Here is a 17041-nt window from a genome sequence, read left to right on the forward strand (position 1 = left end):
GATATCATCACTTTCTTTCCTTCTAAATATATTTTAAATGCACCTTTAAAGGACTGTCTATAGCTAGTTATTATCTAACGCTTTTGATCACTTAATAGATGATATTCAAATTAGGTTATCCCTGCTCGTTTGACCTTCTTTCGATTATGTAATGAACAATACGATATAAACTTAATATCTTTTTAAATACTGAATCAAAGTACAGTAGTTCTCAATACTACAGACGTGTATACTTGACCAAATTATGTTATATGGATTATAGCGGTGAATGCTCTAGATAATACATACATGTGCACTTTAAAGGTAATTGTATTTAGACATTTAATTAGAACAAAATTAAATTGTTGATTGTAGTAATATTTTCCACATCATGATTTGAGAGTTTAACCACAGCAAAAACAAATTCGAGTGAAGAGATCCATATCAAAATAAGTATCTTACCTTACACCAATTACGTTTAATTTCAGTTTCTTTGCAAATTCAAGCAGCTGTGATGCTTTCAAAGGATGACACCCGAACTTCCTTTTTAAAGGATGTTGTACCTTGTGGTTTGACTGTGGACATATTCGCAATACCAGTCTTTAAAACATGAAATAAACATTTTAGGAAACAGTGACATAAAATGCCAAGTTTACAGAATTAATTTACCATTTCATTGCAAACATGAGGTGTATCACAGCGGAAAAATAAGAACCCTACACTTTGTACCTGTTTGATGTTAGAAATATAACTTATATCTATGTGTTCTACCAATCTTCTTTTAACAATTAATTGAATATAGGCATGATAGGGGATGTTGGGAATATCAATGAGACATCATTCCTACAATTTTTTTCATTTGTGTATATCCATTTTGAATGTTTCAGGTTTCTTAGAATGATTTTTGTAATTGCTAAAACTAAAGTCAATTTGATCAGGAACATTCAAATATAGCTAGAAAATGTTGGTCAGAAGGACAAACAGGAAAACTCCAGTTAATAGGAACGATACAATTGTTACCAAACAAAATACGAGACGTTTCATTTATACATCACTCACGTTTATTGATTTTTTGAAGTATAATCAATGTATACTATTCGCGACACTTTTAATACTACTGGTCACGAACAGGTTGACGGTTTCATAGCATGAAGCTGCTCGAACTTGTGTCTCCTAGAGTAGAGGTATTGGCCCTATTGTTTTAACGATTTTATCAGTATTGACCTGGTTAGTAGAAATTATAATTCATTTCGGTAAAGTAGTTTGCATCATGAAATTGTATGAAATTATGATTCTGATACGTTTTTGTGAAATACTTTTTATCAGATACGTCCTGCAAAAATAATAAGAAAGGCGAATTCACAAGCTGCAAAGCAAGAATACCTTAACAGAACAAAATCAAAAGGACATTGACTCCACAATAGATATAAATATATAACATCAAATCTATGCCTAAATACTTTGCGGCAGGATAAACTTCTTTGATCTTTTCTAGTTCATCTTCACAATCAAATGTCATCATAGCTACGTCATTATCAGAGGCGTATCTCAAAGATGATAACTGTTTATATGGGTTGGCATATATAACTCTGGTCGGATCAACTCCAAGATCCAGAATTTTCTGTATTTCAATCTAAAGAGAAAATAGATATAGAAAAAAGATTATTGCTCCATAAATCAGTCAATATATATATTCTTTCAGCGTGAAATGACTAGGTTCGAACTCAGGAAATAAAAGCTATAGCAGTACGTATGTGAAAAAAAACCCAATTCTATATATTACGTCTTCACTGCATATCATTACTTTCATTCTATATGCATGGAAAACACACATGCGTTTGACATACCATAAAATGACTACATACAAATTACGCATCTTTTATATAAACCATAATTTTTACAATCACAAACTCATTTTATGTCAGATGTTTTTTTTTTCTTTCTTTCTCATGTTCATCCACAAAAACGAAGCTTCAATATTTATGAGCACATCTTTTATGTTATTGTACAATGACACACTAGCTTTCCTATATAAATGTTACTTCTAAGTACATAAAATTGAGTAAAGAGAATCGACGTTGATGTTTTTTTCATTCGTAAAATAATCTATGATTCCAGTCTTATTTTTCAGAATGTCAGACGCGTGCGTATCATTACTTTCATTCTATATGCATGGAAAACACACTAGCGTTTGACATACCATAAAATGACTACATACAAATTACGCATCTTTTTTATAAACCATAATTTTTACAATCACAAACTCATTTTATGTCATATGTTTTTTTTTTTCTTTCTTTCTCATGTTCATCCACAAAAACGAAGCTTCAATATTTATGAGCACATCTTTTATGTTATTGTACAATGACACACTAGCTTTCCTATATAAATGTTACTTCTAAGTACATAAAATTGAGTAAAGAGAATCGACGTTGATGTTTTTTTCATTCGTAAAATAATCTATGATTCCAGTCTTATTTTTCAGAATGTCAGACGCGTGCGTTTCGTCTACACTACACTCATCAATGGTGATCGAAACAAACATGTAATAAGGCATTGGTTAATTTCTAGACCTTTTGTTTAAAACAAAACGTTTCAAGGGGATGTATATTTAAAAAGCAATAATTACTTTGGTCATGCGAGTCAAAATCCGAGGATAAGTTCATTTCGGTAACTTCACAATATGAAGTAGAAACATATTATTGGTCATCTGTAACAAACATATTCAATAACGGTCAATCAAATTGAGTAATTAAATGGTAATAGGAAAAGACGACAAAGATAAACAATAGCTTCCCAAAAATTATAATTATTATACACATTACTTTATACCAACGGGCAAGTATTTTTTGCTTTTGTTCAGTTGTTGCATAATGATAATTATTTTCTGATGACACATCATAACCAAAACGAATGATAGTATTCTGACAGCAGTAAATGGAAAAGTAAAACAAAGGAAATAGCAAACAGGCAATTACAAAAATCATGTCGAATATATACAGACAACGATTAGGTCAAAAAAGAAGGGAAAAAGACAAAAAAGTAAAAAAACAATACCAGAACATTACACAAAAAAAAATAATATTGAACAAATATGAACCCTTTAAAAAACCAGTAGTGAACCAAGTTGCTTATGTAGGGAAAGAAATTCCTGTTTCACACATAACACCCGTATCGTTTTTTGCTCATCAAAATCAGTCAAAATCCGCTGATAAGTTCATTTCGAATATTTCGCAATCAATTAAGAGAAGTGATTTCGGTTATGACTTAAATATTTTTGATCATCTGTAACATAAATATTCAATAACGATCAAAATGAGCAAAATAAAATCCAAATATTATTGATAGTCCAAATACTATACGAAATGTGGTTTATTATCAAATTGGATTTATTGTAACACTTTATTTTATGTCAATCACATTTAGTTTCTATGCCATTTATCTTCAAATATATTGCACCATACATGTCATATTGCACATGTACATTTAATTTTATGACGACACTAACAGTGTTTTTGAAAAAAATAAAATAACATATTTAGAAAAATGGTAATATGCAATACTAAGTCTTTGTCCTATCTTTGTATTGAAATAGAAATAAAGTTTTTTCATATCGTTAATAATTGGTCGTGTACCTTTAGATGATACGTTATTTGTTATCACTTGATATTCCTTACGGTTTTATAACTATTATATTACCTTGCTTGCACAATCAAAGGACAGCCCCATGTCTGCCATTAGCCTCAGCACAGGATAAAAATCATTACATTTCACTGCTGTAAAGCAAGAATAAAAAAATACTTTATGAACTAACAAAATCATGAAAATGTTAAAAAATGCTTTGTACAGTGACTTTTGAGTATGAGTATTGGTATTTTAACTGTTATCTTGTTTCGTGTAGCTCAGTTTTAGTTTTCTATGTTGTGTTTTGTGTACTATTGTTTTTCTTTTCGTCCTTCTTTCTGTTTTGCCATGGGATTGTCAGTTTGTTTTCGACTTATGCATTTGAATGTCCCTTTGCTATCCTTTGCCTCTTTATTATTCTGTGGTTTACATGTTGAAATGTACTATTATATTATTTATTTATGTATTTTTCTGTCCTGAGTGTTCTTGCATTTATTTGTACTGTATTCCTGTCACGTAATGTTGTCATTTTAGCGGTATTTTTAACATTGTCAAATAAGCAAGAGTGTGGCTAGCCATACAACCAGGTTCAATCTACCATTTTCTCTTAAAATGTCCTGGAATATGGCAGTTGTTATCACATAGTCCGTTTCTATGTATGTTGGCGTTTGTTTTTGTAGCAGTTCAGTGTTTCTGTTGTTCCGTGTGATTTTTTTTCTCACTCTAATAGTTGAAGTGTTTCCCTAAGTTTTGGTTTGTGACCCGGATTTGTTTCAGTTTAATCGATTTATTATTATTTAACAGCGCCTTTATTTACAATGATTATCAACTATCTAGTTACGATCATATGTCGTATGTGGGATAACTTATCACCACCTCTGATACATTTAAATTTGTCTTATGACAGATATAACTGGCATGTATAATGTAATGAAAGTATCATAGTGTAGTGATCGTCGTTAGGTCATGTCTGTCATATTTGTGTGTTTTTGGTAAGAAATTAGGCCGTTATTTTTCAGAATTGGATTCATATTTTTCATGTCGGGGCCTTTTATAGCCCATTAAACGGTATGGGATTTTCTCATTGTTGAAGGCCGTTCATATGCCCATAATTGCTTACATTCACTTCATATTAACTTATGTAGATAGTTGTCTCATATGTTATCATACCATATCTAGCTCGTTTTATATTAGTACGAGCGCCACTATTGAGTCTTATGAAAACCAAACGCGCGTCTGGCGTGCAAAGTTATAAACCTGGTATCTTGGATAAGATTCTACAACCACTTGGTCGATGCCTCTGCTAGTAGAGTTTCGTCCCAGATGGTATCATCAACCCAGTAGTCAGCATTTTATTGTTGATATGACATATAATTGATATTTCATTTTTTTGTCATTTTTCAAATTACAAATTGCCATTGTCTTTGATACGTATACGCCATAGAGTGTAAAAATGACAATAGGAATGCTGAAATCATTGTGTATGTCATAAATCTTATTCGTCAGTTATAGATTGGCATCGTTTTCAAGTAAATAAACTTGATAAAACAAGACCTTTTTGTCTCTTTATTTGTCTAAATGGCAAGTTGGTAGAGTTTTTACAAGTTATCATTCAGTCGACACCAAATAAGTGTTGTGCGTTGTGTATTGTCACTGAAAGGCTCCTTTTTGTTACTCGAAACTGATTTTGTAAAGTACAGAAAACATTATCATTTAATAATATTTACCATAGAATGGTACAACTGTTGGCAAGCATTTTTGCCAAATCCTGTGTTTTCTGATAATGTCTCCTAGATCGCCAATAAAGAAGGGATTCTCCTATCAAATATATAGCTTGATATATAATTTCGTAACTAGTGTTTGAAATATCATGTTGGTAAACAACCACTTCAAGTATTGAGAACATGTGTAACAGGTTCTCTTGTTTTTGAATGCTCTGTTTTATGTATATATTATTATTGTTGTCGAGGTGTCACTTTAAGCAGACATGAGTGTCACTTGTTAACTTTCCTGAGTCAACATTTGTTTTTTATTATAAAAATGATGTGAAAATAAAACCTTTAATACCTCTTTTTCTTTAATGCTCATTTATCGTAACATTTCAATTATAAAACTTTAATTTGTGATTGTAAGAGAAAGCAATGCTTTCAATATTTGCACTAGTGTAAGTACTATACTGTTAATCTCTTGCAATTGGTCCAAATATTTGGTTTTAATGTTTAAAAAAAAATTACGCTACATTAATATGTCCATTAATTTTCTTCCCCTAAGATTCCAATCCTATTTTTAAATTTATATGATGACTTGTTCGAAATATGCATATACTCATTGATGTGTGTGTGTGTGTGTGTGTGTGTGTGTATGTTCCGAATTTCCATCCCCAACGTATTTATGTACACATATATAGTAGTAAATATCAACCAATTGTAATGTTACGCTTTATGATTAAAATATCTTATGTAAATAGGAAATCAGAGTTTACTTTTAAGCTCTGTAAATTGAATTGAATATCACAAAATTTATTTTGTTACTAACAAAATAAAGTAACATACATCCGATCCAATCTGGTTAATCTTCTCTTTGATTAGACTGTCAATGGAATGTTGCTTTTCCACTAACTCAACGTGGCTTTTTATGCTATCTTGGACAAAGTACGTCATACTTCCTCAGGTTTACCTTAAAAAAAATGTTTAGTCGCAACAATATTACATTTTATATACGGATGCCTTCCAAAATACAATGTATAAGTTATCATATTTGTCATGGTTTAGTCTGTTTTTGAAACCCGTCTCACTGAATAGCTCCCCCTATTTTAATACATCTTAAGCCTCATAAACGTTTACTGGTCCGGGACACAGTTATCGTCCTTTGATTTTCGTTGTCTACGAATAGAGTCCCTAGTGTGGACAGTGTAGAACTTTTTTCATACACCTTCTAAATTTATTTCTTGATATGTTATGCCTAAAAGAGTAAATACGGGGATGAAATTGCATGTAAAAATTTGGGGCATACATTTTTAGGTAAAGTAATGATTTGGTCCAGTTTGAAAAGGTCAAAAATTAGTATGTCTGAAGCTGTCAAACTAAATTACAGACCGCCTTAACATAATATTATCCATATTTTGAGTTATAGCCGATAGAATTTTCTATAGTTTTGATATAATTTGTCCCAAAAGTAGTACACTACACTGTAAAAATCTTTTTTGGAAAGAACAGGCGCGATTTTTTTTTTATTTGCGTTTTTCGTCTAAAGGAAATGCACTACGAAATAACTGTTCTCGGGCTTAAGAGGTGAATTCAGTAAATGTAGATTCTGTACCTTAGCAACTTCCCTGAATGACTTGAGGGTATCAACTTGTCAAACTTAAAAGGATTTTCATCTTTATTTGATTGAAATTCTGTAAAAATTTTAGAAATATATGGCTGAAATAAGCATTTCTCAACCATTTCCATTTCTATGCCTGAGGAGCTAGCCGACTTTCTGTCTGACAGGTTTTCATGTTTTGATAATTGTGTTTCTATGGTTATTTCAAATTTATATAATCATATGTGAACCTTGAATCTAGAGAATTTAGATTATCACAGTACAAATGTTCAAAATGTGTTGTAATTATCGTCCTGGTTAAACTGCCTGTTTGAAGGAAATGAAATGTAATGAGCTATGAACATAAAAGTTGAAGTCCATTATAAGGAGTTCACTAAATCTGTATAACAAGCAAGTAACGAAGCGCTTTGAGTTAGAAAGAAATCGCTGTTTGAATCTTAACCGTTACATGTAACGTCATTTAGAATATTTCGATAGCTCATTAAATCAACCCCTATTATTTTAATCACGGAATAGACAACTATGATTTTCCATATACACTTCTCTGGAGTAATTTCCAATATGTGATTCTTTATGTTAAATACATTCTCATCTTGTTAGACTCGGGCGATTCAGATACAATATTATATAATTGCCCTTACGTGTGTTTTTATTTGTTTTTAATTTGTTTCGTGCAGTTTAGTAATTTAAATAAAATTCATTATCGTTCATCCGACATCTCCTTTTATTCATATACAAAATGTCTTTGATGAGGTATTTTTCAATAATCACATTTCGTCCATTTGTACATTAGATATACTCAACAAATTATTACCAACGAATAAACCCCCGCAGTAAAATAAAATTGAAAAACTGTCGTGTTAAAATTCATACGAGGATTAATATTCAATTTGTTTAAGGAACATGAAAAATATTTAATATCAAGTACGTATCAATTTAGGCTTGTCCGTCTTTTAAAATCCTTTCATACGATCGTTTTACACCCACACCACTTACATACAAAATACAATGTTTCATGTTTCATTGCCGTTCAACCTTTATATTCCTTTAATGTGTATTTTATGTTTATCTAAAAAAAAAATCTGTATACTTAAAAACATTTTGTTTAAGAAGTTATATTTATTGTGTTGAGTCATTGAACGATAAAGTGATAATGGTACATGTATGACATTCAACTACTTATTTAAATTTTATGTCCATCATGAAAATTGAAAAGTAAACATTTGATTGTAAGTCTGAAGTCCACTTTGAGATTAGTTACTGGTAAATTTGTTCTTCCCTCGCATGGATTCGAACTCATGCTACTGAGATATCGTGACACCAAATCGCCTGCACTGTATCCGACGCGCTAGACCACACGACCACCTAGGCTTCACAAATAATAAAGCTTTTGGTGGCCGGGTGTTACTTTTCCTCGTCAGTTTTAATCTAGCGTCGTAATACAGTACATGATATATAAGGCATGAAGATGGAGTTGTTACAGATCAGCTGAAATATCTATTGTAAAGGATCCTACAAATTAATGCAAGATACAGTCACAGAAATAATTATATTTATAAGTACGTCTGAACCAGTGACAACAGATTTATCCATCGGATCACCAGCAGTGATGGTGATACATGGCTGTGTACATTCTGTATATACAACTCGTCTAAACATCAGCCCAACAATGTTAGATCTTTAAATTTGATTTCGCAAATGTTTTGTTCTTCCCTCGCCGGGATTCAAACTCATGCTACTGAGATATCGTGACACCAAATCGCCTGCACTGTATCCGACGCGCTAGACCACACTACTTATATATGTATATATATATATATATATACAGATAACATTGCTATATATTATCAGCATTAACTATTAATAACGATCAGTGAAATGCTAGGTATATATTGTAGATGATTCTTTAATGCAGTACATATTCATTACATCCTTTTTTGAAGTGCTTTCGCGATATTGATGTCCATGTTGTCAAAATTTCAATACGTGGTGTATTTAGCAAAATTAATTCAAATCGAAACGAAAACTAGGATAGAGATTGACACAAGCTAAAACTTATATAAACCCTCATAAACTTCAAAACGGTTTTATTGTTAAGATAGTTCAGAGTGCATAGATCTGTCATTTCATTATTTCTATTGATTACTTGATAACACTGCGTTCTGACCTTTAATTATGTGATCACATAAAACCAGTTTTACTGTTTATACCAGTAAAACCGCATATTTGGATTAATGTTGGCGTCTATGGCAAAATATTAAAGCAAAGATACAAGTTACCAAAATATGAAGAACGTCTGAATGTTAATCTGCAAATAACCTAAACAAAGGAATACAAATTCATTAGGGGTGGTTATAACTACTTGTTTAGACATACCTTTTCTTGCAAGATTAGAGAGAAAATAGATTATATGCCCCTTCCTACATTTTTTCCGTCTTTTTTCCTGAATCACTGCCTGTATAAACCTTATTCAGCATTTGTTATTTCATATAAATCCTCATTCACGAAACTAATAATAATCTTATACTGTAATTTCAGAAATTTTTGCGAGGTTTTATTATTGCGAATAATGCGGCTGGATGAGTATATCTGTATGCAGATTTACTTATTATTGCAATAAATAATCTGGCATTTATTTTCCATTCTTCAAAAATCGCAATAATTTTTGAATTAACAGTATATAAACTTACCAGTTCACTTGCTTATTGCCAAATAAATGTAAAAAAACTTTGTGTTTACAGATCGCTTACAAACGGTTGAATCAGTGCATTTATTTTCCTGTTTTATAAAACATGTAAATAAGTTGTTGAACAAGGAAAATCTTATCTCCAGTCATTGGTCGTCACAGATGTGAACGCTAACAATTTTACTTTATCCAATTTCTGATCTTAAAATATATATACAGTACTTGCAACCTTAGGCGTTACTATTTTAGCGATCAATCAGCGGTCATCGATCAGTCACCGATCAGTCAAGTTCGCGTCAACCTCACGTCACCAATCCGTCAGATTTATGATAAAAATATTTGACTGATCGGACGGATCGGACGCAGGGGCGTAGCTACCTTCTTAATGAAGTTGAATCACAAACTATAGGGCGAGGGGTCTGGGGGCTGCCTAAGGCCCCCAGTAGGTCCAGGGCAAAGCCCTGGTAGGGGGACAGGGTGGCGAAGCCCCCCGGAAGTTCCGCATATATAGCGTTTCAAAACAATCACAACCGAAATAAAACTTGGACATTTTTGTTGTGGTTTTTTGGTCAACTATTTGTTTAACTTCGAGTCGAATGAAGACTTATCATTGTCGCTTGCGTTTTTTGTACGTGAAAGCTTTTAGAATCACAGAGATTTGTTCCATATGCTAGTATTTGTATTGAGCAAAGTAGATTTAAAAAAACAAACAATAAACATAAACACAATACTATATGTGGAGTTTCTGTTAGCAAAACATCATGGATACCAAATACTTGGTGGACACATTCTCATATATTTTGCTTAACATATGTATTTAGATGTTTAAAAATTTTGTGGGTAAACTCTACAAGAGAGAGATGGGAATTTCGAATTTACGTAGTTAGGAATATTCGAAGTTGAAATTAATGAACTTTTTCAGAGTAAATGGTACTTTGATCACGATCTTTTTCATGATCTGCGTTTTTAATTAGACAGCTAATTAACAAATGCATATGCATTCGACCAGTTGTATGGCAATATCTAGATGATAACAGTGAAGATACGTGTAATAAAAGTTTGGTGTATCTTTCGAACAGTGAAGAATCAGTAGTTTAGTGTCCTACTCGGACAGACAGTTCTTTTTAAAATTGAATGACCTAATAGTCCAGTAAAGCGAGTTAGAACTAGCAATTTATTTAAATGGTTTTACAATCAATCATTCGTATAGCCGGCCCATATAGAAACGACTTCGAATTATCGAATCTATATAAAAGATTTTTTTTTGTAAAATAAATAAAAACGTAAAACATGTACTGGAAAATGTGTACTTTTTTTTATAATAACAGTTCCAACTTCTCATCTACTAGTATACGGAAATTATTGATTGATTGAATGGTTATAAATGTTCGGTAGCAAATATTACATGCACACAGGACGAGATACGTTGACGTGATGTGAAAATGAACTATTCGTGTTGTCAAAACCTCCATTCTAAGTCAATATTGAACTAGTTCACAAGGTTACAGTCATTATTCCCGGATCGATACGAGTTTAAGAGTCTTCATTCTAGTAAGATGTGTGCTTTGGGGCGAAGCGGAAAGTAATAATTTTCAATTTTTTTTGTTAACCCTAGCCGAGGGATTATGTTTTTTTTTACACTCAAAGCGAGTATACGGTATGGTTCTGGTACCAACAACTATGTAGCTGGTATTTTCTAAACCATGCCCGTAATATAAAAAGTTCCCCCAAGTTTACACCAGTTGTATGTATTTATCGTACACATACATGTCTTTTTTTTTTTCTTTTTTTTTTTTTTTTGTGAAAACGACGTGGATGCACGTGCTGCCGTGCCTCCGGGTAGCTACGCCCCTGGGACGGATAGGACCGATCGACCTTTCTGACGGATTGAACTCTTCTCGTCACATGATAAACTAATACAAATTACGGAATCTTAGTTTCGTTTCATTTAATTAATGGCGCCACGGAAAATACGAAACGTTCAAGTACAAAAGATCAACATTTTTTTTAGTGATTATTCAGAAAAGTTTTAAGAATTAAAAAAAAAGAAACATGCAGATAAAACTGATTTTAAATATTATTATAACAGAATGGTGATTTTCGTTTTTATTTATGTTATATATTTTATACCCGAACAGTGCTAAAACGATTTTTTATCGCGATTGGGATTTTGTTCCCCGAAAATGCTCTGGAAAATGAAAAGACATGATCATTTTTTGCCAATTTCGATGTATTATTTTTTATATTTTTATAATCTTAAAATTCTTATAAAAAAACGTATCCGGAGGCCTTTAAAATAACTAGTTACAAATAACATTGCTGAATTTTTTTATAAAAAAATAGAAATGTTGATAATTTGTTAGAGTTTAAACAATATGAATGACTTTTAGTATCTTTCCTCTGATATTCGTTTAATTTTGTGAAATACAACCCATTTTGCAATTGACGTTGCATTATTTCTTAATAAAATAAGAAACATTTGCATTTTTTAGCTACGCAAACAAAAATTTAGTATCTTTTCCTTGAAATTCAGCATAATTTATGCAAATTTATCCTTAAATTATTCACATTTCATACAAAATTACTTATCTAAAGGCATTTATAATGTTTGATTGCAAGTGCATTATTGCATTATTCCTCATATATAAGAAGAAATATATGCATTTTTAAGCAATGCAAACAAAAACTTTGTATTTTTTCCCTAAATTTCAGCATAATTTATGAAAAACTACCAATCCTGATGTACAAAAAGTACTGAAATCAAATGGCGGTTCATAATTTCCTTCAAAATAAAGAAATTATTGCATTCCTATTCAACACAAGCAAAAGTTTAAACCTTATATATTTAAAATAATCATAAAAAAATCTTACATGTATCTTGAGGCCTTTGAAATAACTAGTTACAAAATCATTGCATTTTTTTTTATCCAAAAAAGAAAAACTGGTAATTTTAAACAATGCAAACAACAATTTAGTATATTTTCTCTGATATTCTTTTAATTTTATGAAAAACAACCAATTCTGAACTACAAAATATACAAAAATCCAACGGCGGTCAATAGTTTCCATTAAAATAAAGAAATGATAGCATTCTTATTCAACAAAACCAAAGTTTATGCATATTTATCCTTCAATAATTCACATTTTATACAAAATTGCTTATCTAAAGGCATTTATAATGACTGATTGCAAGTGACGTTGCAATATTTCTGAAATAAAAGAAGAAATATTTGCATTTTTAAGCAACACAAACAAAAATTTTATTATCTTTTCCCTGAAATTCACCATAATTTATGAAAAAAGAACCAATCCTGATGTACAAAAAGTACTGAAATCAAATGGCAGTTCATAATATCTATCAAAATAGGGAAACTATTGTACATGTATTCAACACAAACAAAAGTTTAAGTATCATTCTCCTTCCATTATTAGATTTCTTATAAAAAACTGATCTTGAGGGCTTTGAAATAACTAGTTACAAATAACATTCATTATTTTTTATCAAAAGAAGAAAAATTAGTAATTTATACATTGCGAACAACATTTTGGTATATTTTCTCTGATATTCCTTTAGTTTAATGAAAAAAAAAACAATCCTAAACTACAAAAAGTACAAAAATCCAATGACGGTCAATAGTTTCCATAAAAATAAAAAAATTATTGCATTTTTATTCAAGAAAAACAATAGTTTATGCATATATATCCCTAAATTATTCACATCTTATACAAAAGTACTGATCTAAATGCATTTATAATGTCTGATTGCAATTGACAATGCATTTTTTCTGATATAAAAGAAGAAATATTTGCATTTTTATGCAACACGAATAAAAAGTTAGTATCTTTTCCCTTACATTAAGCATATTTTATGAAAAACAATCAATCTTGATGTACAAAAAATACAGAAATCTAATGGCGGTTCATAATTTCTATCAAAATAAAGAAATTATTACATTCATATTTAACAAAAATTAGAGTTTGTGCATATTTATCCTTAAATTTTTCACATTTTATACAAAATTACTTATCTAAAGGCATTTATAATGTCTGATTGCAAGTGACGTTGCATTATTCCTCATATATAAAAAGAAATATATGCATTTTTAAGCAATGCGTAAAAAAATTTGGTATTTTTTCCCTGAATTTTAGCATAATTTATGAAAAACAACCAATCCTGATGTACAAAAAGTACTGAAATCAAATGGCAGTTCATAATTTCCTTCAAAATAAAGAAATTATTGCATTCCTATTCAACACAAGCAAAAGTTTAAACCTTATATATTTAAAATTCTCATAAAAAATCTTACATGTATCTTGAGGCCTTTGAAATAACTAGTTACAAAATCATTGCATTTTTTTTTATCCAAAAAAGAAAAATTGGTAATTTTAAACAATGCGAACAACATTTTAGTATATTTTCTCTGATATTCTTTTAATTTTATGAAAAAACAACCAATTCTGAACTACAAAAAATACAAAAATCCAACGGCGGTCAATAGTTTCTATTAAAATAAAGAAATGATAGCATTCTTATTCAACAAAAACAAAAGTTTATGCATATTTATCCTTCAATAATTCACATTTTATACAAAATTGCTTATCTAAAGGCATTTATAATGACTAATTGCAAGTGACGTTGCAATATTTCTGAAATAAAAGAAGAAATATTTGCATTTTTAAGCAACACAAACAAAAATTTTATTATCTTTTCCCTGAAATTCACCATAATTTATGAAAAACAACCAATCCTGATGTACAAAAAGTACTGAAACCAAATGGCGGTTCATAATATCTATCAAAATAGGGAAACTATTGTACATGTATTAAACACAAACAAAAGTTTAAGTATCATTCTCCTTCCATTATTAGATTTCTTATAAAAAAACTGATCTTGAGGGCTTTGAAATAACTAGTTACAAATAACATTCATTATTTTTTATCAAAAGAAGAAAAATTAGTAATTTATACATTGCGAACAACATTTTGGTATATTTTCTCTGATATTCCTTTAGTTTAATGAAAAAAAAACAATCCTAAACTACAAAAAGTACAAAAATCCAATGACGGTCAATAGTTTCCATAAAAATAAAAAAATTATTGCATTTTTATTCAAGAAAAACAATAGTTTATGCATATATATCCCTAAATTATTCACATCTTATACAAAAGTACTGATCTAAATGCATTTATAATGTCTGATTGCAATTGACAATGCATTTTTTCTGATATAAAAGAAGAAATATTTGCATTTTTATGCAACACGAATAAAAAGTTAGTATCTTTTCCCTTACATTAAGCATATTTTATGAAAAACAATCAATCTTGATGTACAAAAAATACAGAAATCTAATGGCGGTTCATAATTTCTATCAAAATAAAGAAATTATTACATTCATATTTAACAAAAATTAGAGTTTGTGCATATTTATCCTTAAAATTTTCACATTTTATACAAAATTACTTATCTAAAGGCATTTATAATGTCTGATTGCAAGTGACGTTGCATTATTCCTCATATATAAAAAGAAATATATGCATTTTTAAGCAATGCGTAAAAAAATTTGGTATTTTTTCCCTGAATTTTAGCATAATTTATGAAAAACAACCAATCCTGATGTACAAAAAGTACTGAAATCAAATGGCAGTTCATAATTTCCTTCAAAATAAAGAAATTATTGCATTCCTATTCAACACAAGCAAAAGTTTAAACCTTATATATTTAAAATTCTCATAAAAAATCTTACATGTATCTTGAGGCCTTTGAAATAACTAGTTACAAAATCATTGCATTTTTTTTTATCCAAAATAGAAAAATTGGTAATTTTAAACAATGCGAACAACATTTTAGTATATTTTCTCTGATATTCTTTTAATTTTATGAAAAAACAACCAATTCTGAACTACAAAAAATACAAAAATCCAACGGCGGTCAACAGTTTCCATTAAAATAAAGAAATGATAGCATTCTTATTCAACAAAAACAAAAGTTTATGCATATTTATCCTTCAATAATTCACATTTTATACAAAATTGCTTATCTAAAGGCATTTATAATGACTGATTGCAAGTGACGTTGCAATATTTCTGAAATAAAAGAAGAAATATTTGCATTTTTAAGCAACACAAACAAAAATTTTATTATCTTTTCCCTGAAATTCACCATAATTTATGAAAAACAACCAATCCTGATGTACAAAAAGTACTGAAATCAAATGGCGGTTCATAATATCTATCAAAATAGGGAAACTATTGTACATGTATTCAACACAAACAAAAGTTTAAGTATCATTCTCCTTCCATTATTAGATTTCTTATAAAAAACTGATCTTGAGGGCTTTGAAATAACTAGTTACAAATAACATTCATTATTTTTTATCAAAAGAAGAAAAATTAGTAATTTATACATTGCGAACAACATTTTAGTATATTTTCTCTGATATTCCTTTAGTTTAATGAAAAAAAAACAATCCTAAACTACAAAAAGTACAAAAATCCAATGACGGTCAATAGTTTCCATAAAAATAAAAAAATTATTGCATTTTTATTCAAGAAAAACAATAGTTTATGCATATATATCCCTAAATTATTCACATCTTATACAAAAGTACTGATCTAAATGCATTTATAATGTCTGATTGCAATTGACAATGCATTTTTTCTGATATAAAAGAAGAAATATTTGCATTTTTATGCAACACGAATAAAAAGTTAGTATCTTTTCCCTTACATTAAGCATATTTTATGAAAAACAATCAATCTTGATGTACAAAAAATACAGAAATCTAATGGCAGTTCATAATTTCTATCAAAATAAAGAAATTATTACATTCATATTTAACAAAAATTAGAGTTTGTGCATATTTATCCTTAAATTTTTCACATTTTATACAAAATTACTTATCTAAAGGCATTTATAATGTCTGATTGCAAGTGACGTTGCATTATTCCTCATATATAAAAGAAATATATGCATTTTTAAGCAATGCGTAAAAAAATTTGGTATTTTTTCCCTGAACTTTAGCATAATTTATGAAAAACAACCAATCCTGATGTACAAAAAGTACTGAAATCAAATGGCAGTTCATAATTTCCTTCAAAATAAAGAAATTATTGCATTCCTATTCAACACAAGCAAAAGTTTAAACCTTATATATTTAAAATCTCATAAAAAATCTTACATGTATCTTGAGGCCTTTGAAATAACTAGTTACAAAATCATTGCATTTTTTTTTATCCAAAAAAAAAAATTGGTAATTTTAAACAATGCGAACAACATTTTAGTATATTTTCTCTGATATTCTTTTAATTTTATGAAAAAACAACCAATTCTGAACTACAAAAAATACAAAAATCCAACGGCGGTCAATAGTTTCCATTAAAATAAAGAAATGATAGCATTCTTATTCAACAAAAACAAAAGTTTATGCA

General features: G+C 29.6%; 1 protein-coding gene across 1 annotated transcript in view; it reads right to left on the reverse strand.

The window, feature by feature from the left end:
* The window catches only part of LOC127721997 (ornithine decarboxylase-like), a 90385-nt gene that overhangs the window by 7671 nt on the left and 65673 nt on the right, over window positions 1–17041 (reverse strand). The window contains exons 2-6 of the mRNA XM_052228850.1: window positions 6156–6279; window positions 5331–5421; window positions 3679–3755; window positions 1440–1612; window positions 442–579 (exon numbers count right to left, since the gene is read on the reverse strand). Coding sequence (XP_052084810.1) covers window positions 442–579; window positions 1440–1612; window positions 3679–3755; window positions 5331–5421; window positions 6156–6263 — 587 coding nt within the window. The 5' untranslated portion in view covers window positions 6264–6279. The remainder of the gene's footprint in view (window positions 1–441; window positions 580–1439; window positions 1613–3678; window positions 3756–5330; window positions 5422–6155; window positions 6280–17041) is intronic.

This window comes from Mytilus californianus, unplaced genomic scaffold (genome assembly GCF_021869535.1).
Source record: "Mytilus californianus isolate M0D057914Y unplaced genomic scaffold, xbMytCali1.0.p SCAF_12, whole genome shotgun sequence".
NCBI classification, from domain to species: domain Eukaryota; kingdom Metazoa; phylum Mollusca; class Bivalvia; order Mytilida; family Mytilidae; genus Mytilus; species Mytilus californianus.